Source organism: Myotis davidii, unplaced genomic scaffold, assembly GCF_000327345.1.
Source record: "Myotis davidii unplaced genomic scaffold, ASM32734v1 scaffold226, whole genome shotgun sequence".
NCBI lineage: Eukaryota > Metazoa > Chordata > Mammalia > Chiroptera > Vespertilionidae > Myotis > Myotis davidii.
The window spans coordinates 2,500,639-2,523,670 of record NW_006297224.1 but is presented as its reverse complement, the minus strand read 5'-3'; the positions used below and the strand labels follow the sequence as shown (position 1 = coordinate 2,523,670).

At 37.6% G+C, this 23,032-nt stretch overlaps 1 protein-coding gene across 2 annotated transcripts in view; it reads right to left on the bottom strand.

The window, feature by feature from the left end:
* PPP3CA (protein phosphatase 3, catalytic subunit, alpha isozyme) overlaps nt 1-23,032 on the bottom strand; it is a 162,807-nt gene that overhangs the window by 14,502 nt on the left and 125,273 nt on the right. For both annotated transcript variants that reach the window (XM_015569992.1, XM_015569993.1), the window contains exons 9-11: nt 22,187-22,312; nt 19,900-19,974; nt 2,118-2,202 (exon numbers count right to left, since the gene is read on the bottom strand). In XM_015569992.1, the coding sequence (XP_015425478.1) occupies nt 2,118-2,202; nt 19,900-19,974; nt 22,187-22,312 (286 nt within the window). The remainder of the gene's footprint in view (nt 1-2,117; nt 2,203-19,899; nt 19,975-22,186; nt 22,313-23,032) is intronic.

Here is a 23,032-nt window from a genome sequence, read left to right as displayed (position 1 = left end):
AATGCCTTCACCACAGCTCTCTTCCCAGTGAACTCAGCCGATCCTCCTCCAATGTCAGCCTCTCCACGAACATTCCTGCCAGGAACTACAAGGGCTCCTTGCTGCCCCCTTCCACAGCAGAGCATGTCTTCCTGTGTTCAGTGAGCATTTTATTGTCTTCTGTTGTTTATTTTCTACACGTCTGGCATTCCAATTTGGTATCTATTTTGCTTAACTTGGTATATAGTACACACTTAATGCTCAATCTTTACTTTCTAAGCTTAAATTTTCTCTGGATATGATCCCTTGTAGTCCACACATTTACTGAGATGTTTTAATTACAGAAAAGCCATAAAATATACCTTGTTTTAATTTTCTATCAATATGGGTAATCTCAGTAAAGTCATTGGTCATCATTGTGTTCAAATGGACCATTTCACAGCTGGGAATGATTACATCTTATGCACCAATAATGATTACATCTTAGGCAGGGGATAGGAGGGATTCCCCAATTTTAAGACCTACCTGTGATTTATAGCATTGCCCCTCATACCTTCATGTGGTTTAAAGATTAACACAGACACAAAAGTGTTTTTATATTAAGAAAGAATTCTCCTTTTTCCCTAAATGTACTCTCAAGTGGAAATTCTGGAGCTGTTTTTTCTTCCCCTTGTAGAGATTTCAGATGGAAAAGGAAGAAAGCATGTATTGGTAAATCTGAGATAACACATAAGTGTTTACACAGAGGTATCAACTGAGCTTATGACCTTCCTATAGTCTTTTGCCCCCTTAGGACATCCTAGCCACAGAGGCCTCCTGCTGACCCTCAAAACTGCCGACCTTTGTTCCTATCTAAGAATCGTGGCACTTGCTCTTCCTAGGCCCTGAACTCTCTTACCTCATATCTCTATGAAGGTCATCCCCATACTTGCTCAAATGCCATTACTCAGAAAGGTCTCTGTTGATCACATACGAAAGTAAGTGCCTCACCTCCTAACTTGCTATACCTTTATATTGCTTTCTTGTGTTTCTCCATGGTACCGAATGGCTGCTTTAAGTTTTATTATATTTATTAGGGAAGGAATGAATAAGAGAATCCTAACACCTCAGCAAGCAGTAAAGTATGAGGGCACATAGGCTGGACAGGGCAACGCTGCTTTATTTTCAGCTTTAACATGACTTGTCAGGATTTGGCTGCGTGAGCTAGTGCTGACTTTGATTTGCTCGCTTTGGAAAAGCACGGTAATACTTTTTGTCCTTCTCACAGCTCCCTGGCTTGTGGCATCAAGTCACTCAGTCTCTCTTTAGTGAGTGACTCTATTGTAACTACTGTATGTGAAAGAGTTGAGGCAAAAATGAGGCAAAATTAGGTTATGAAATTATACAATATGTACATGGCCCATTTCCCAAGATTTTCCTACTTACGCTTTTTAACGTGTAATTGTCAAGTGCCTATATGCTCCTCACATATAAACATGCCATTTCTTAAATTAATTTTTGGAAGAGAAATATAGTTATTTTGTATGATCTAAGAATAGGAAACTGAATTAAAGTAAAGAAAAATGTAGTTAATTCTCTTCAAGAATATACTTGTTTTCTAAATCCAGGCTTACTCATAACATGATTCATGGTCTATTTAAAAAATAACTATGACATGGGAATTGAAACATTAAATAACTATTTGTTTCTCTCAATGATTTATTAGAATAATATAGACTCGCATGAACAAGCTTTATGGTTGATGTTCATTTCCTACATGTCTAGTAAAATGCACGTAATAAAATCATCTTTTACCACAGAGCCAGAATGAAAAATAAAAAAGGCTATAATAGCTTTCTTCTTTTACTACATGTTCAACCTATTGTGAAATAAATGTTTTAAAAGTTCAGCAACAAATACAGGGATAAAATGTGAAACAGTCCATTTAGAGGCTGTCTCTACGGAAATAACGTAGCATATTTCAATTTGACTAAAAACAGTGAGAAATGAACAATTCCATTTAAAAGGGGAAAAAAATCATTCTGGTAAAGCAAATATCTTCTAGCAAAGTACTTACCTTACCAGATTAAAGCATTAAAATGTTTACTAAGTGATACCTAATCAAATTCCACACAGAAACAGAGGAAAAGTGACCCCACCTGAGGACCGAGAACACTCTGGCCATTTTGCCTATTGCTCGGATCTTGTTCCTTATCACCTCCTTCCGGGCCGCAGCTGTGGCTCCTGCAGTTTAAAACAGAGAGTTGACCAGTCAGTGCCTTTTAATATTACTGCAATTATTTTACAAATTTTCATATGTCATAGACCGTCGTGAGAAAATCCAGTGTCCTTCCCCCACCCCACCCCTACAAGAGGATTTATCTGTGAATCAATTTAAAAACGTATATATCCGGTTTTAAGACTTGGATGTGATTCTTGAGAGGTCCCTGAAATGCCAAAGAGCAACTTCTGAGATTTCCAGGGGGAGGTGGGTGAAGAGGTGAAGCCCTAAATGAACAATCAGCAGACAGGCAGGTTCCTACTGTTTTCTTCCAGTTCAGTTCCCTTCTCTTTTGTTTATACAAAGAGAGCATACATTGGCAGGAAAAATGAAGTGAGTCACCAGGATCTTCTACTCATTTCCTGGCTGCACGCTGGGGAGACTACATCAGGAAACTACTTCATTGAAAGTTCTCCCTTGCAGTGATCAGACTAGGGAGTCTCAACTCCTTAAGCTCCCTGGAACATCATCTCTATTGCTTCACGGCAATGAAACACTTATCGTAGCACCTGATACTTTTTCACTTTCTGGTTGGTTCACAAGCTCTAGAGAAAAAAAAGTGGAAAACTACTGAGTGGGATTTAGTGTGAGATGGTGGCACATGGTTTGTATTTGAGTGTTTATGTAAATAAGTTACACATAGGTCTGTTTTACGACGTATTACATTTTCCAAACTTTAAAAAATCAGTCTACATAGGTTATTGTTACTATAAACATTTTCTTTTTTATCATTGTTTTTAAAATAGTATTATATGATCTTTAGAGAATCCGTTTTGTTTTTGTTTTCTTAAATTCCTGAGCATGTTTGCAAAAGTACAAGACAAAGAAACACACCTGTCTTCTTAAGATTTTTATAATCCGAGTTAAGAGGGACAAGACATCCTTTTTATGCATTATATGGGACTTTGTAGAAAGTGTTAACACAAGCTACTAATAGAAAGGCAACAAAATATTTTTAGATAATATCAGAAATGTTCCTAACCTGATGAACAGTTTAAGCCATATAATTTGTTCAAAGGCTGCAGCCTAGAGAAGATAATTGGTGTAAATTTTGGTCTTTTAAGCTATGAAAAGAACAAGCTTTCTGACCTTTTCGGGAGGAAAGATTTCTGCTGTTTCCTTTAGAGGGCTTTCAAGAATGTGGACTCTTTTGCATTGTTTGAAAAGGGTCAAACAATTAATCACCACCCTAACGTTTCTATAAGAAACAAGACACACTAACATTCACAGAATTGTGCAATGGTTGCAGAAGGCCTCTCCCTTTATCCACCCCAAGAAACTGAGAACATAATGGGCCACTTTCTTCTCCTGAGTGGCTTAATTTGTCGAAGGCGATGCTAGTGCAGACCCACCTCTGTGCCCTGGGTGCCCCCAGATGTGTACCAGTAAGTCGCCTTCCTCTCACTTTCCCTCTGACCGGAAAGCCCTCAAAAAGCCTGCATTTTTGCTCATTTCTTTCTCTCTGTGGCAATCACAACATGGCAGTTATCTTCCAACATAGTTGATCAGCAGGACTGACTATTTCTGCCAGCTATTCTGCCTGCAAATGAGTAGCCTATGTTTAAAGCCAGTGGGGGAAAGCCATGCTCCAATCAAGTCCTTCTGACCAAGGGAACCATGGATTCTCATTTACTGCTGGCCCTAGAATTACACACTATTGGCTGGAACATTGGATGGGAAAATGGGGTGGGTGTAAGATAATTTGCTTCCAACTTTATTCTGAGTTTTCAGAAATTTATATTGTGTATGTTTTGTAATTAAGATTCTTTATACAATAAGTCCTGTCCTGGAGAGCATCTAAAAGCCTGAAGTTTCTGGGCTTGGATTTTAGATAATTTATGATCAAGAAACTACTAAAGCACATTTGTGAAGAAAAAAAAAATACTGGGATGGAAGTTAGTCTTCTTAATGTAGTTTTCCTATATATGTATTTTCCAGTTATTCAGTTAAGTGCTGCTTTCAGCCTAATGTGTTATTACTACCCTGTATTTCATATTGTCTAGTCTGACTGGCCCAGTCCACACAGAGGTCATGATGTGCTAAGTGAGGAAAAGAGGCTGACCCTCAATAGCAAGCAGTGTAGCCAGATCATAAAATCCATCCAACAGACACAAACAATGGAAAGTGTGGGAAAGCTCCAAAAATTGTGACTATATTTAGAAGCACAAGAAGAAAAGCAGCAAGAAGGAGAAGTTAAGTGTCTAGAAATAAACTGTACATATTTAAGAGAAATGAGAAGGGGAAGATATAAAGTATACAAATATATAAAATATGTAAGAAGGATAATCTTCCAGAAATTTTTCAATAAAGGACTTGTAAAAACCAGAACCAGAGAAAAGGAAAGCAAGACACTAAGTTGGAAGGGAAATAAATTATGTAGAGCCATTCTTCTGAGCTCAATATGAACAGATACTCGGAAAATGCTCAAATAAATATTAAAATTTAAATATAAAATGAACATTCTGACAGAGCCAGTTCATCATCCCTTATTTATTTTTTCAAATCAAATGACTTACTGGAGCGCATACGACAGACATTCTACTCTATGTGTTCACAGTGGCGAGTCTCCAGACTGCTGCGCTGTTCCTGAGAAAAATGCCCTCTCTTGTTAGGTTTCTCATTAACGCAGGTAAGAGGTTTTACTACCCCTTTTATAAAATTAGAATATATTTACTCAAGTTTAATCATAAGCAGTAAGAAAAGACATTAAAAACTAATGTCTCAAATATCCTGGGATTCACTTCAATATTTTCTAAATAATCAAAATCAGAATTAAACTAACACCACACATTTATAACTTCACAAACACTTAAAATATTCAAACATCTGAGCTGATAAGTAATTGAACTTCAGGAGCTGACCAACAGCAGGATAGATTTAAGTTCAGATACAAAGATACTCATATATTTAGTATTGCTATTCCTGATTTGGTTATTTTCCTGAGTTCTTTAACATTCTTTTTCAAAAACTTATGTTCCACTGCAAATCCTCACAGCTCATAATTCAATAGAAAGATAAAGGCAAAATGCATGTTATTTTAGAACTTTACTAGCTGTAACAGGCAAAGATAATGTCATATTCAACACTCTTGGTACTTGCTCTGTTTAAGCTGTGAAAATGTAAGACCTCACCCAAATTAAAATTCAGTATATTAAATAATGAAGACATGTAAAACACCTTTTACATGGAAAGATTGGTAACTTTTTTATCGATAACAATATAATCACTTATTTTAACTTGAAATTCTAAAACTGAATGACAGCATTTTCTGTTTTAAAAAATTAATTATTTAAAAAAATTCTCACCTGAGGCTATGTTTATTGATTTTTAGAGAGAGAGAGAGAGAGAGAGAGATGCGAGAGAGAAAAATTGATCGATTGCTTCTTGTATACACCCCAAACAGGGGTTGAATCCACACCTAGGTATGTGCCTTGACTGGGAATAGAACCCACAACCTTTTTGGTGTACAGGAGGACACTACAACCAACTGAGCCACCCAGCTGGGACAAAAATAATAATAATTTTAACTAACATTTCATTTTGTATTTCCATTCAAATACTTATCCCTTCTTTTTTTGGCCTCTGTCATTCTTTAACTTTTAAGTTCTAATATCTTTATGCCTGGGGTATTATGGAATGTTTCTAGAATCTAGGCAACCCTGCTCACTCAATTTTCCTCAGAGCGGAAGAGGCTAATGTACAAAGGAATCTTTGAAGATGTGCTTTTAACACGTGACCTTCACTTAGCACCTTGCCGACTTCTCAGGGGGTTGTAAAGGTATCTATGCCACGCGGCCTGCTGGGAGGGTGCCCCATCCCCACAGGAGACCTCAGCCTCCGGAAGGAACTGGGAAAGGGTAGCAGCGCCATAGTGATGAGGGGCCAGGGGGGCGAGGGAGATTCTTTCCACGTGGATGTCTGCTCACATTACGGGTGCGGGCTCTGTCCTCCGGCCCAGGTCCCACCCCTGAGCCGCGGCTATACAGGCCTCAGTTTTGACTGAAGCAGGGGGTCTGTGGAAAGTGCTATATAGAATACAATTTATTACCCAAATCATTCATGCAAGTGTTCTTGTGAATCCTCTCCTACGCAGCCTGCCGCATGTCCACCGCTGCCCACAGAAGCACGAATGCGTGTGGGCTCCACTTTGGGGGAGCCCGTGCCCGCTGACAATGGACTGTGCCAAACCTCGGCATGAAAGCGGCCATGGTGCTGCCAGTGAGAGGACCCTGGGCGAATCTCAGCTAACTCCTCGCTCAGGAGCTGCCTGTTGGTGCCTGAAATCAGCTGCAGGGAAGAGAATCCGCACCACGGAGATCTGCAAATGCCACACACCAGGGCCTTTCCCCCGGTAAACAGGCTGTTGAACAGTTACCAGCACAGTGCTGGGAGGAGGGGCTGGCTGCCTGGGCATGAGAAAAATGGTCACCTAGAGCAGCGGTTCTCAACCTGTGGGTCGCGACCCCTTTGGGGGTCGAACGACCCTTTCACAGGGGTTGCCTAAGACCATCAGAAAACACATATATAGTTACATATGGTTTTTGTGACTAATCACTATGCTTTAATTATGTTCAATTTGTAACAATGAAAATATATCCTGCATATCAGATATTTACATTACGATTCATAACAGTAGCAAAATTACAGTTATGAAGTAGCAGCGAAAATAATTTTATGGTTGGGGGTCACCACAACACGAGGAAGTGTATTAAAGGGTTGCGGCATTAGGATGGTTGAGAACCACTGCCCTCGAGAATGATAGTTAAAGGATCTTGAAGAGTCAAAGAATGGAGAGAATCGGTCTTTTCCACAGAAGGAGGAGGATTCTCAAACACGCAGGCTGAGATGATCCATGTTACGTGTGATGATGGGTGAGGAGTCTGCTGTGAGTGGAGTTTGGGTACTTTGGGGTGAGGTGAGGGTGAGAAGAGAAGCAGGAGGTGCCTGGGGCTGGAATATAAAGGCTTTAGCACAGTAGTGCATGGAAACAAGAGTTTAGACGTCAGCATACACAGAAGAGAGGTAAACAGAACCTACTTTGTTAGTCAGCCCCCAAAAAGAAAGAAAAGGTTCGAATGATGGATAGAGATAGATATGTGGCAAATATAGTCAAATGTTCATTGTAGAAAGTTAAGTGGTGGGTATCGGCTATAAAACTCTTTCAACATTCCTATCTGTTAAAAACATTTTGTAATAAAACTTCAAAAAATATAACTATAATTGGAAGAGCTTGATTTTGAGGAAAAAGGACTCTCCATCCTTCCCATTTCTGTGTGTTACATGGGGGATGCATGAGCTTGCTGCAGGAGGCAATGAAGGAAAGTTCTGGGCAGTGCTTCACCCCAGACCTTCTGTAACCAGCCCTGGGAGAAAATGGAATTGGTTCGATTTTGTTTTTCAATCCCAATGCAACAGATTCTAATTGGGTTCAATACCTTTTTACAACGAGAAGAATTGAAGACAACCAGCCATATACAAATTTCATACTCAGATATGTTACTAGAATATGAAAAAGCTGCTTTTAAAAAAATTGTGATTATTATTGAGCTGTTTTCTCTTTAATGGAAAAAGCAGAAGTTTCCCCTTTCTTTATTATATTGGCCTCACGTGCCTTAGCGAGGCTTCTTTCTATAAAGGACTCTTAGCTAACACAAGTGTATCCATACCATATGTTTTAAAATAAGACATATTAAAAAAAAATAAAACACATTATATAAAGAAATGTGCATACACACTAACATTTCACACTTTTTCAAAGGAAAGACTTATTTTAAAACTGTATTTTGTTGGTAGGCTTCAAACTTTTTTTGACTTTTATTTCAAATTCTAAGAAAATATTATGGAAAACTCACCACTTTTCCACCTTTGTTTATAGCTAACAAAGTTTACCTCTGTAGAAAACCTAGTCTACTTGAAAGTAAAATATTACGATGGTTTATTATTATTAAGCAGAGTTTAGATGTGCCTCAATATTTTATTTTTGTGTGAAATAGAGAAATTACTGAATTTTAATAAAGGCTATTGATGGAACAAAGTATAAGGCATTGAGATAAGAAATAACTTTTGTTGTGTTATACTGAAGACAAAAATTGGTTTGGTTCAATCCAAATCAGCATCTTTGAAATACAAGATATAATGCAAAGGACTTCAGATGCCTCTAAAAGCCTTGGGTGATGATGGAATTATGAGTATACAGACTGTCTTATTTGGGAGAATGCATGTTTCCAATTGGCCCCTATAAAAAACTACAGGGCCAAACCTTGTGCTATCTAACCCCTAAACTTCATCTATTTTGTCTTTTCTTTCCGTGACCGAGTTTAACAGTAACAAATATTAAGGTTCTATATCCCAACAAAGCGATGCTATCCAAAAGTTACTCTCCACCCAGTTTTGCCCTTGGCTATGGATGTGACAAGGGCTTCACTGCATTCTCCTAGACCAGCAAGAGACTGAGTCCTGGATTCAGGGACAGCACCGGAAGCACTGAGCAGCTGTGTGCACTCTGCTGGAATCGCTTTAAAACGAGCCTCTACATTTTCTGCTCATGCACCCACAAAAGAATATTCTCCAAGGAACACAACTGCCACCTCCAAGTTTAAATAGTTGTGAAGAATATGATATTGTAAACACTGTCATTTTAAAATGACTGTTTTTTTCTAAAACTCTATTTCCAGTTCCATTTCTGTGATTTTTATGCTAGTAAATGACATATATTTCTACTTTAAAATATTTTTTATCACCATATTGTACATGGGTGTAAAAGCATGTTTAGAAATTTGAATTAAATGTAGTTTTAAAACTTTCCTGAGGCAGTAAGACTCTAAGTGTTCCAAAATTCCTTTGTAATCAGTATCACAGTTATCAGGAGTACATAATTGATTAGATAGCATAAATATGTGATGTGTCTATAAATGTTTAAAAAGCACAGAAATAAAATTTCATTAGAATGTATCCCTTAATAATAGGGAGATTACACTGCCTTGAATAAGGGACTTCCTAGACTCAGAGTTTCTCTAACATCTTTCTGTTTAGTACTCCAATATGAAGCATCTCAAAGCCATGCTCATAGTGACTATGTCCAGGGAGACCTGTGCCTTTTATTAAAACAGGAGAAGGCATTTGAGAAAGAGGAGGTGGGAAAGGAGAAGCTGTAAGAAGTCCTGTAACCTCCAACTCAGGTGAGTCCCCATGACCATTTTTAGGAAAGAGGGCACATGGAAAAATGAATTCCCTGAAAATTCCTCTTGAAATGTGCTTGGGTAGCTCCAGCAGTACAAATATTTTGGCATGAAGACTGCTGCTCTATCAAGAATTGGATTACTCAGTTTTATGTTTGATCGTTGTTGGAAGATCTCCTGGACTAGCCATAACCTGGGAAACCTGCGTTGCTCATCCCCTTAGGGTCAGTGCTAGTTAAAAGCCAAGCTGGTCCAAAGAGAATGGATAGATGATGCCCCTCACAGGATAGCCATATGCATGCCTATGCAGGCTGCTCTATTAGGCAGAAGAAAACACCTTCAGCATCACAAAACTTTTAAATCCCCGTAAAAATCAATTTCTTTGAAGATTACAACCTAAAACTGTTTGTAATACCTTTCTAATTTGGATCCTAACTCTACCACATTACACGTCCATAAGTGATAAAATTGGGATATAATGGCTACTCACTCCAAACCACTGCAAACCGCATACTATTCTAAATTTCTTCCATATGCTTTTTAGCTCAACTAAAATCTCAGCATGCAATAAAACCTGCAATGGTGTGATATTTGGCATAAGACTATTCTGTCTTGTATCCCATTTTGAAAGCAAAAGAAGATTCTTCAAAAAAATATTTTTAAAGAACGCATATTCCAAATTGGGTTCTATAAAACCACAGAACTAAACCGTGTGCTATATAGTTCCTAAACCTTATCTTTTGATTGAAACTTCGTCGCCCATGCGCAGAAGTCGGTATTTTGTGGAAGAGCCACACTCAAGGGGCCAAAGAGCTGCATATGGCTTGAGAGCTGCAGTTTGCCGACCAGTTGGCTATGTTTTATCCCACTTCTCCTGTCATTAAACATAACTGAATTCTTTGGATAGGAAGTCTCAAAAATGTACAGGCCATTCCCAAATGTTAAATAACTGTCATTACTTGATTGTCTTTCCTCTTAGTTAAAAGTTACTTTTGTGTACAAGCTCTAATGGATTCCACTGACTTCTGTGCTTCGAGACACTGTTCCACCTATTCAATGACCTCTCAGCAGAGTCTCAGAAATTGGCTATAAGCATAATTCTAACTTGGGTGGAAATTAAAGACTTTAAAGTAGATAGGAAGCTTCTGGTTGATTTTTTCAAAGAGCTATCACATAGGCAGCCTACATCTTACAAAGGACATTTCAGTTTATTTTGTTTACCAAAGAAAAGATGACTAACATGTGAAATTCTACTTTAATGGACCTCTTTTCATAATAGAAACACATCAGCTGTATAAACTGACAAGAGAAAAGCAAAATGGAATGACATAACAAATGTCAATTGAATACGGTAGATTCTTCTGTCTAAATGAGAAACAACCATGATACCTGAATGTGTAATCTATCAAGAATTATTCTGGATATAGATGAGGCTATAACAGTTAAAAAGATATAAGGGCCTAATTATGCATACATGCTAAGTGCCAGAGAAATGCATTCAGACTAGAACTTAATTCTGGACCTATATTTATATATTGATCAAATACTAGAATATTTAAATGTTATCTCTGAAAATATAAAAAGTAAAGGGAAAAACGGACAAATATAGTAGAATATTGTTTGATTATCCATGTATTATACCCTAGATAGAATAATTGAGTACCATTTAATAGCAGAGTAAAGCTGACTTAAAGGATTAATGCAACTCCTGCATCTGGCAGCAGAAGATGGCTAAGGCACTGGCATATATTGAGCTTAACTGAAACAAAGTCACTCAAAGGGCTTCTGATGCTATTCAAGACGTAGGCTGCATGTTTTGTCAATCCATAGGAAAAGCAGTGAAGTTCTGTCCAAGGAGGAAGAATAGGGACATGAGCACTAGCTTCTGACCAATGATCAGAGCACAGCAATGCATAGGCAACGTACAGAGGCAGATTGGTTCCCAGGTCATGAGACTTGAACCCCAGTTAGGATGATTCTGAGGAACAGAAAGAGTAAGTTGTTTGCCTAAGGTCATCTTCTGAAAATGGTGATCAGAGCCAGGATTCATTACAGTGGCAGGCAGACTGTCGGAAGAATGAAATAAGTAACGTGTTCATTCATTCTCAACAGTCAACAAAGGCACATGCCAGGTATTGTGCTACCTGCTAAATCACTTAGCACAAACCTTTGGTACATAAGTACTCAAAAATGTTTGCTATTATTATTAAGAACAAGAAAACACTGTGCAGAAAAGAATATTCCAGTTCTTCAGTTACATTTCTTACTGTAAATTAAAAGATTGTATGATTTTAATTACTATCAAGCTGCCTAAGATTGGCCTCCTTTGTTTTTGTGCCAACCAGGCCACAGGCTGGACCCCTGATGACTGCAAATCCACTAGGGGAGGACGCTAGCAGCCAGGATGGTGCTGGTTTTGCTTGGAGAAAAAAAAGATGGGCTGACCAAACAGAATCAAGATTTCTATAGAGTCTGAGAAAAACTGGAAGAAAAGTTTCATAGCTTCTCATGAACTGAAAGTAATGACAAAAGAATAAAACATTTTTAAAAGAGAACACAGACCACATCATAGAAGTACTTTTAAAATTTAGATTTTTCTGAGCGTTTATGAAACTTTTCCATATAGCCTTGAAGCCTGCCACAGAGATCATACAATTCCTCTAGATGACTTTGGCCTCATCACATTAAATCTGTCTAAAGTTGTCTAATTATGAATGATTCTCATATAAGTGCAATCTTTAGGTTGAGAAATTAGACTTATAAAGTGCTTTAGTATAGAGAGAATCATGAAAGCTCTGCAAAACACAAGAAAAATACATCTTAATTTTCTTATGGCATCAGTTTGCAGTAAGCTGACATTACCTACAACAGCCTCTTTCATAATATAATTTCCTGGAAAAATTATACGGATTTATCACATGGTCATACTTCCTACAGCAGTGAAACACATGAAGTATTTTTCTCTTCCTTGTCAGTAGCTGAAGAGGACAAAAAACAATGTCCTTTACATCTCCTCCTTTGATTATCAAATATTTCATCCCGATTAATGCCCCCTCCCTAACCCCCCAACTCCTCTGTAAAACTGGCATATTTAAAATAGATTTCTTGTTGCACTAGATTCTCAGGTCAATGAAGGCAGAGACAGGTGTTGGTTTGCCACTGAATACACAGAACAAGATAATCCATGAATAAGTATTTTTACATAGAAGTAAAAATAGAATATACAAAATAAGGTAGAAACTTATCACAATATTAAAACTGAAATACTCTAAATGTCGTTCTATTTTTTGGCCTTTTTTCAATAATTTCAATTTTCTTTTTTAGCTATTATAACAATAAAATAAATATTGCTGTTTGCCTCTTTTTTGTAATCTGCTATCTGGCAGCCAAAGTTATATCCTACTATTTTATTTACTGGCCAGATTTCTCTCACAGTACGTTTCTGCATCAGACGCATACAGTTTTAAACGGCTGCTGCCTGAACGTGCCGCACCAGCCCTAGTTCTTGTGCTCTCCCCCTGGTCACTCCTTCTCCTTCACTTACGGATCTTCCTTCTCCAGCTTCTGCAGAAGGGTTAACCTTAGGCTCAGCCCTCGATTTTCTGACATTTCCTTCCACATCAGCAACTTCGGAGGCCTATTTCATTCTTAATGGATTCAATTGCAGCTTTTAATTCCAAACCTCTGTCATAAGCCTGGATTTCGTTCCCAATTTCCAGCACTCCATGGCCAAGTCCTGCCTGGACCTCTCCCGAATTATATGTGTCACTTTCACTCAAACTCATGTCTGTGGCTGAATTCATCTTTCTTTCTCCGGAGACTGATGAGTTTTTCCATAAGTGTTCTCATCCTGAGGGGCACCTAGGCCGAACCATCCAATTCAACCTTTGTTTCCTGTGCCCCACTGATGCTATAGTTGTTCAGGCCTTGGACAGCTCTTTGGAATAGCTCCTCTTATTTTATTCTTAAATATATTTTTAAATTAATTTCAGAGAGGAAAGGAGAGGGAGAGAGTGAGAGAGTGGGATAGAAACATCAATGATGAGAGAGTATCATTGATTGGCTGCCTCCTGCAAGCCCCACACTGGGGATCGAACCCGCCACCGGAGCGTGTGCCCTGACCAGGAATAGAACCGTGACCTCCTGGTTTATAGGTCAGTGCTCAACCACTGAGCCATGCTGGCTGGGCTTTATTGCTCAGGTCTAATCACTTAAATTTTCAGATACTTGACTAAGTTCCCAAATTATATCCCACTCATCCTCGGTTCATTTTCTAAGCATTTTTCTAAGCTTAGAAAAAGCACTTGTTTTTTCTCAAATACTGCTTTTATTATGTTACTCCTCCGCTTACCAACTGTGGCTTACCCTTCGGTGTTGACAGAACAAGAATCAGGTTGCTACCAAGCTCCTCACAGCTCTCGCTCTCTTTTTTATGTCTATATGCTTCTATTTTTTTATATTAAAAGTTGCTATTTTATCCCCAAATGTCAATTATTATAAGATACACAACATTTTTGTTTTCAGATTGGGAACCTAAAATACAGAATGCTAAAATAAGTCACTCAGAAGTGACAGTAATTATGGCCCCAAGGAAAGCTCTAAGCTAATGGCACTAAGTACAGGTGCTGCCAGATGCACAGAGCAGACGAGATGGAAGATGAACTTCCTATGCTGCACACCTGAAACTAATACAAAATAATGTTGAATGCAAACTGCAATTGAAAAATAAAATGTGAAAAACAGTACTAAATACTTTTTATAGACTACTCCCCTTTTACCTTATCCCACCCCACATCTGTAAACAAACAAAAAAGGATGAAATTCATGTCAAACATTCAACATGGAAAATAAATACAGTTTTGATAGAAAGTGACATAACCAACCCCTCTTTATGGAGGTATTCCTCAAGGACCAATAAGATGCCATGGTAGTCCCACTAATTCCCTACTTTGCACTTTTAAACAAAGTTCTGTGTAGGTAACTTTTAAAAGCTAGACAGAACGGAGTGGGGAGACACTCTGGAACCGTGATATTAGATATGAACAAGTATCTAATAATTCAAAGCAGATGATGGGAGATAATTTTCTTGTATACAATTTTGATGGTTTCTTAAAGGCATGCAAAAAACTGCTCTGATCCTATATTCAGTGACTTGCCTGTGGTTAACATTAGGATAAGGAAAAAACGTGGCTACAGGGTAAGAGTTCCACCATGTGGCTTGCTCTTTAGATGAAAGTGGAGACATAAATTCTAATTTAATATTAGTCTGTCCAGCACAGCTGAAACTACATTTGGCTGGATATGTATTTGTTTTATTATTATTTTTCTTTCTTGTTCTAAAGGATTTCTGTTTCACCTCCAGAAGTCTTTAGCCAGACTTATCATACATCATAGTCTCAAATATAATTTGTACATAGATCTAAGAGTCTAAGACTTCAGGACCAAAAGAAAGTTCCAAATGAATATTTCTAACTCCTCAAACTGTCATTAGGTTTCTAATGCTTACGAGTGCTCCAGACTCCCTTATTATATCTCTGCGATGCAGATTGCTTGGTTTCTGTCGGTTTCCTCCTCACCTTCAACCCCTCTTCCCCTCGACTTAGGGATCACCTACTAATCCTTGGTCTGAAATGAGTCCTCTTCATGAATAAGAATCGACTACCAAATGAGATACATGTACTTGGATATCTTCCTTCTCTAAATGTTCTGGTGAATACCAACCCCAAATTAAAACCAGATTATCATATCATCATCCAAAATCAGAAGCGGAAACCGGAAACAAAGACTCCAATACATATAAATTAGATCCTCGGAAGACAGGCATTGGCATTAAACTGCTTCAAAACTTCACAAGATAATACCAGTTTTGTACTTTATTTTCAACATCAAAGAACCACAGACCAATTGGAAACAGCAACCTTTTTCCAGATAGGCTATCAATCTCCTTTATTTTGTAAGGCAGAAGCTGAGCAAGAGAGATGCAGATGTGATTTCTATGCAGCAGAAGCCTAGGGGAGCCAGAGGTCTTTTTGTCTGCTCAGATACACCAAAATGTTTAACATCATGAAACATAACTTCTTGGAGTAAACCACGGTTTAAGAAATAGAATGAAATTCTTTTACTTGCAGTTTAATTGACTTTCATGGCCAAATAATGGTGCAAAAAATCTATTTCTTTATTTGACAGTATACTTAACAGAACAAACTAAAGTATATTAATTATGTTTAGTTATGTGTTGTTTTGTTAAAGAAAAAAAGCATCATGTTGTCTCAAAGGGAACAATTTCAAGCACTGTCATCAGGTGCAGACAAACAACACCTGATGAGTTTGAGAGCCTGAGAGCCAGGAAGACACTAGTTTGGGTCCAAGCTCTCTTACTTCACTGGCTGTGAGACCTTAGGTTTTCACTTCACCTTACCAGGGCCCAATCACTTCACATGTAAAACAGGGATAATCAGTATCCATAGCAACAGGTTGTTTTTAGGATTAAAGATAATATTAACCACCTTGTATCTATCCTATATAATAAAAGGCTAATATGCAAATCAACTGAATGGTGGAACAACCAGTTGCTATGACACACACTGACCACTAGGGGGGCAGATGCTCAATGCAGGAACTTCCCCCTGGTGGTCAGTGTGCTCACACATGGGGAGCGCTGCTCAGCCAGAAGCAGGGCTCATGGCTGGCGAGCACAGCAGTGGTGGCGGAAGCCTCTTTCGCCTCGGTGGCAGCACTAAGGAATGGGACTAAGCTGGCAGTTGGACATGCCCCTCTATATCTATATCTATCTATATCTATCTACATCTATATCTATCTCTATCATTGATATAAATGACAGTTAATTGTAAATTTTTGTTGGTCAAAAAGGTCAAAAGAGGAAAGAGGTAATACATACAAATGACTTAGAATGATGGCTAACACATGTTAGCCACTATCATCATCAAGTGGTAAAAAAAAAAGTTGACAGAACCTGTAGGAAAAGAGCGAAATTAATCCCATACCTCTCATTCTGTGGCATGATAGTAAGAACCTAGGAAAATTCCTAAGCAAGTGGGATGCGGAAACTGAGATAAGAAAATTAAACAAGGTCAAACAGTTTGGGCAGCTTACAGCCTCTCTGTGAATCATAAGATCTTATCTTCCCCAAATAAGGACACTTGAAAGCAAATGGTTTATACCTCTCCTCCCTAACCAGAGAACACATAACTTAAATCACCCTGGCTTGGGAAAATAGAGAACAAAGACCCATTCCATGCCATTTGTGCCAGCCAAAATATAGCCATCTTGGGGAATGGGGGGAAAAGGGTGAGTTTTAGCTTACTGGCTAAACAAAGAAGTAGCCTTCTTAAGATTTGCCAAATAAGATGACCAGGTGAATGTACGAACATTCCCAGATAAGCCACAACAATGTAGAAGGGGATGTTGAAACTTAGTCTGCTATGTAAGATATCTGGCAGGGAAGCTTTGAAATCTACAGGAAGAAGGGTATAAAACCCCTTGAACCTTCTCGAGGTGTGCACTCAGATTAGCTGAGTTGCCAGCTTATGCTTTATGCCAAGTGTATTGTGAATAACTTCCCTTGCTTAGCTTCAACACAGCTATCTGTCACTCATCTGAAATCTTTCTTATGAGACCGACAAGAGCCCAGGAAGGGACAGACACCCCTCTGACTCAGGGGGCTGTCCAGTAACAGTTCCTCAAGTAAATGAAAAGAACCTCTATTTTCTATATGTTTTATACACACTAAAAATAAAACAATAGTCATGGATTGCAAAGGCACCTCACCACCTTTGACTTTTCAGTTGGCATTGGATATGGAGCAAAAAATAGTGAGAAGGCCTAGAGAAATGACTCATGAAGAGATCCCCCTTCCACCCACCTTTAGAATGTAAAGCAGTTGAAGGAAGAGCTTTAATTAAGCCTATTGGTGTCTTCTGATTCATGTTTTCACCTCTGTAGCCAATAAGCCCAGGGGCCCTATACACAGCACAGAACCAGGCCCCAGAAAGAGAGACTGCAGGCTGCATTAAGGAGGGGCAAACTTTATCCTAAGGTTGAAAATAATATTACCAAAAAAAAGAGAGAAAAAGAAACTTCAAGAAACTGCACTTCCAAAGAGAGTCAAGTTGCTCTTTAAGCGCCTTTAAAAAAATCCATAGTTTTTGTATCATGTTAAATTAAGTACTAGAGAACATTGCTGGTGGTTTACTTTGAAATGTACAATATCCTAATTAGACATATTTATAGTTAATACTTTAATTTTTTTTTCTAAGAGGAAATATTTATGAGATTTGAGCTAAGATATCATGTTCAGTGGTCTGCTTAGAAAGAAAACATTCTTTAAAATACCTTAAAAAGGGACTTCTCTCCTATAATTGAAATTAACAGGCTATTTACAAAGCAAGTGCTGATAGGCAGAGCACACTGAATGGAACGAATTATTTTAAAGCAGAGCAAGTCAAAATATATCCTTTCACATAAGTGACTGAGAAGGTGCGTTATAATTCACTTTAAATGAAGTAAATACCAAGTCTTGGTAATATTTAACTGTGTAGGAACATCTACCTGTAATAATAAAATTGGCACTAATAGGTCCTCAATATATATTTACTGAGCTAATGGATTAATGTATAATTACAAGTCTATGCAGGTAGTTATTCTATATGATATGTTACATTTTAGTTATATTGTCTTTATTATAATTATTGGCCAATGAACTTGACTACAATAGAGATTTGTTAACAAAGGAATATGTCACTGTATTAATGCTAATTAATCTTTATTTCGAGGAATAAAAGGGACACAGTGAAAGGCATCCATTGAAAAATGTTTATTGACTTTTGAGATTTATATTTCACCAGGTTAGGAACCTTCCTTTAGGAAAAAAGTTTATGCCATCATGGAAATATTATCTATAAAATGATATCAGTTTCCCTGGAAAAGTTAACAGCAGCAAACTGTGGCTGTAACATATGAAACATCTAGAATCTGGATAAAGCATAAAATAGCCACTGATCTCTGGAATATTTCAAAATATATAACTATATTTACTTAAGTTTTTACAATGATTCTTTAGGTAATTTTAACCTATTAAAGTCTGTATATGTACAGGGTGTCCTCAAAAATGTATATACACACTTCAAATGATTATAAAGTCAGTGTTTATTAACATACAGTTCATTTTCAAAATTAAGTGAGTTATCAGCTGTTAAAGTTTGCGTACATTTTTTGGGACACCCTATATATTTTTCCTCTCCTTCCATATAATATACATCCCTTGCCATGTGATACGTGACTTCAGAACAGTCTATGGAGACAAGTAATGAAGAAAAGAGAAGCTATAGAAGGAGAAAAACTATGAGATGGTAGAGATAATTGTACATTTACCTAAGCATATAGACTCTTTTTATACGAGTGAGCAAACACTTTTATTTTACATTTGCCTGCAGCATTAGGTATTCTGCATATATAGATGGGACCTGTATTAAACCAGAGTGAACATTAACTCATGCTGTTCAGGTATAATTTTCTGAAAGGGCCACTTTCTCTTTTCATTTTACCTAAGTAAGGCATTTAAAGGTAAAGATTTTATAAATTTAAACTTGCCACATTATCTATATATTCCCCCTGCCACCTTCATCCCTTATTTTATAATTTGCCTTATGTTATTGATATAATCTGTTTACTTACCTTTTGCTCTAAGCAGAATGAAATTTCATCAGTTCATGGGACTCTTGGAACCCTGAACGCCCCACGCAGAGTGTGTTCTTATTAAATGTTTATGGAAGTAATGTGTGTTCTGGCACTTTCCTCTTCTAACTACATTTTTTTTGCTATTTTTCATTGATTTGGGGGTGCTTTTTGCAAGGACCAGAGTAATTTTTCTCTCCATCTTTACCCTCATCAATCCTTGTCTTTTATAGAGAAAGCATAATTTTTGAGGGTGACTAAATACAAATAGCATCTTAAAGAACAACAATAATTTTAAAACCTTTTAGCTTATTCATTACTTATTACAGATATAAAAATATTGGGATTGACTAATACCAGTATATTAACATATAAATTTCTTCTTTTATCATAGCCATCAAAATTTGAACAATTGATAGGAGCAACTTCACTTAAAGGGCACTTTTAAAATTTACCCAATAAATGGTAACATCTGCTAGAAAATAAAGGATTACTTTTTTTTTTAATCAAGGAGTCAAAAAGAAGTTACTTAGTAATATGAGGGGCCAAAAGATGGTTTTTAAAATAGTTCATCACTTCAACAATGTTTTCAGGGTAATGGGACAATTCTCTCTGGTTTTTCACTTCTTACGTTTTTCAAAGCAAATAAAAATTATAATCTTTCATTTTCAATAGTACATTATGTTTTTTAAAAAATCCAAATCTTAGAAATTCATTCATAGGGTTAGCTAAGAGAAGCCACCTGATTTTTCTGGCAAATACACTAGCACAAAGACTCAAGCCTCTTACCATCAAATCCATCCTCTTCTGACCCTAGTTCATCATCTGAGCAGATATTGAGGACATTTACCAGCATCTCAGTCACTAAAAAGAAAAAAAAAAAGAAAAGAAAGAAGTCCAGATTTTTCTATTATAACCTTAATTATTACTCTGGCATTTTTAATGAGCAAGCTCAGCAATAACATTTCTTACCTAGTTTGTATATAGAATCTCTTGCACAGTAGTTTCTATAAAACCCAGGTATAATATTATTAGTTCATGCCTACAAAATCTAATAGTAAGGCTTACTGGCTACAGGTCAGCAGACAATAGAAAAACCAAATATGTGGATGTGAAAATATTACAAATTTATGAAGGTTACTTTTGAATTTTTATTTATGTGTATAGTGAGATCTAGATCTAGATCAGATTATGACAGGCATGTGTTTTGTGTTTTAATAAAATTTGTTGATTCCTTAATAAACTATTTAAATGTAGATATTGTTAAGTCCTATATAATAAAAGTGTAATATTCTAAATGTCTGTTTGTCTGGTCAGCAGTTCAACCAATCAAAGCGTAGTATGCTAATGATATGCTAAGGTAGCTCAGCCGCTCGCTATGATGCGCACTGACCACCAGGGGGCAGATCCTCTGACTGGTAGGTTAGCTTGCTGCTGGGGTCCAGCTGATCGGGACTGAGCTAGACGGGCCGGACATGCCCAGGAGCCCTCCCACGGTCCTTCCCCAGCTGGCCAACCTCCTGCATCTCTCCCTAGCCCTGATCGCACACCAGAGGGGTCCCTCAGCCTAGCCTGCACCCTCTCGCAATCTGGGACCCCCCAGGGGATGTTGGAGAGCCAGTTTCAGCCAGATTCCACAGGGGCCTCTAGTTTTATTATAAAAAATACTTTAAAAATAAAGGTTAGTTAAGTTTAATAAGAAATTTCGTTGAGTAAATAGATTATATAAAAGTATTATACACAGAAATTTTGTATTGCAGCACTTTTACATTGATGTGCAAGCTATGTACACTGAACATTTCTTAAAATTAGATTGTGTTCTATCATGATGTAAAAATATGATACATAAAGAATGAGTCAGTATATCACCACTAGGCCTCCTGAATTTAAAGCTCAAGTTCAAGGGCTGCAGCCTTGCTTCAAAATTTTTGCTTAGGTTTAGGTCAAAACATAAAAACAAAGGGGGAAGGAAGGAAAAAAAGGAAGGAAGGAAGGAAGGAAGGAAGGAAGGAAGGAAGGAAGGCCAGCCAATTGTGGAAAACTGGGGCAGGTTAATAGACAACTTTTTAAATGTAAATTTGTCTCACCTTGTAACACAATAGCCACTATATTTTTAATAAGCTATTTTGTTGTTGTATATGTAGTCCTTCAAAATACTATAGTCATTAATCACTATTACACAATGATTCTCTTTTAAATATGTTTTTATTAATTTCAGAGAGAGGGAGAGAGTGATAGAAACATCAACGATAAGAGAGAATCATTGATCAGCTGCTTCCTGCATGTCTCTACTAAGGATCAAGTCCGCAACCCATGTATGTACCCTGACCTGGAATCAAATCATGACCTGCTGTGTTCATGGATCAATGCCCAACCATTGAGCCACACTGGGAAAGATACAATGATTCCTATTTATATCAGAAATGTGAGGAAAGCATTGCCATGATAACCTTTATATTTGATGACTAGTTTGTAAAATAAAATAGTACTTTTAAATTATAATATAACAAGATTTGTAAAAGACAGTCATTATGACTTGAAGCCCGTTAAAACGGGATTTCTGTTATTTCTGAGTTCTATTATTCTGAGATTATTAATTCTCCTACTATCTCCTATTTTTTTTGTTGCCCCTTCATTCATTGTATTTGTTTAATAGGATACTCACTGACACTTTCAAATCATCTCTCTCATGGTGCAATTTGTCAGTTTTATTGGTTAAATCAGTGATTTTCAACCTTTTACCATCTCATAGTACACATAAATTAATTGCTACAATTCTGCAGCTCACCAAAAAATATACCTCTTACTGATGTGACAGAAAAAAGGTATAATTTTGATTCATTCACATTGGATGGTTATTGTTGTGTTGGCTGTTGTCATCTTTTTTATATGACAATGTAAGGGAAAAGAGGTCAGTGACCGTAACTAAATAGTCCAGTATTGCATTTTTAAAAAAATTCTTGCAGCAAACCAGTTGAAAATTGCTGGGTTAGACTAAAGTGTTTCATAGTAAAGTAGCCCCATCTCTTCTCCTTTCTACACCATTCCATTAAGCATTTTAGGATCCACAACCCACCTTTTTCCCCAACAAATGGCAGAGACCAAGTGAAAACATCCATGAAATTTGGAAGCCAGTATGGATGAGGAGAACAGTTGAACTGCCTGATATTCATGACGTTGTTCTCATACTTCAATACTGCAGCTGAAAATGACAAAAAGAGTGATATTAGATTCACAAGCACATATATCTGCTTCTCCACATGCTTGGATTGATCAAGAAAATTCAACTATTTGACTTAAGTTCCAAAACACCAAGGCAATTAGTTTAATTAATCATGAATGTTTATGGTACTTCTGGATCTGAACTTCACTTGGTATAATAGGTAGCTGCATAATATGATTATTAAATATGAAATGGCATTGTAATTTGGCAAATCCTATCTAATAAAAGACAAAAAGGGTAATTGACTGTACCTTTGCTACGCTTCCCATTGGCTAATCAGGGCAATATGCAAATTAACTTCCAACTAAAATGGTGGCCGGTAGCCATGCAGCTGAAGCTGGCAGAAGGCTTGCTTGCTCCAGTGATGGAGGAAGCCAAGGTTCCCTGCCTGCCGTGGCCCGGCTCTGAGCTCCGTAAGTAACAAAGTTTCAATTATAGAAGCTAAACAAACCCAGATACCTGCTTTCAGCAGGCCATGGCCTCAGAGCTGAGAGCGAGCAGGAGTCGGCTTTGAGCTCCAGCGATGGCAACAAAGTTTCAATTATAGAAGGTAAACAAACCCCAGAATTAAAAAAAAGGAAAAAAAAAGGAGAGGCTGGGAGCTTCAGTCCCCAACCAGCCTAAAACGGCCCTCAGCCCCTCACCCAGACTGGCCAGGCACCCCAGTGGGGACCTCCACCCTGAAGGGGGGGTGACCCG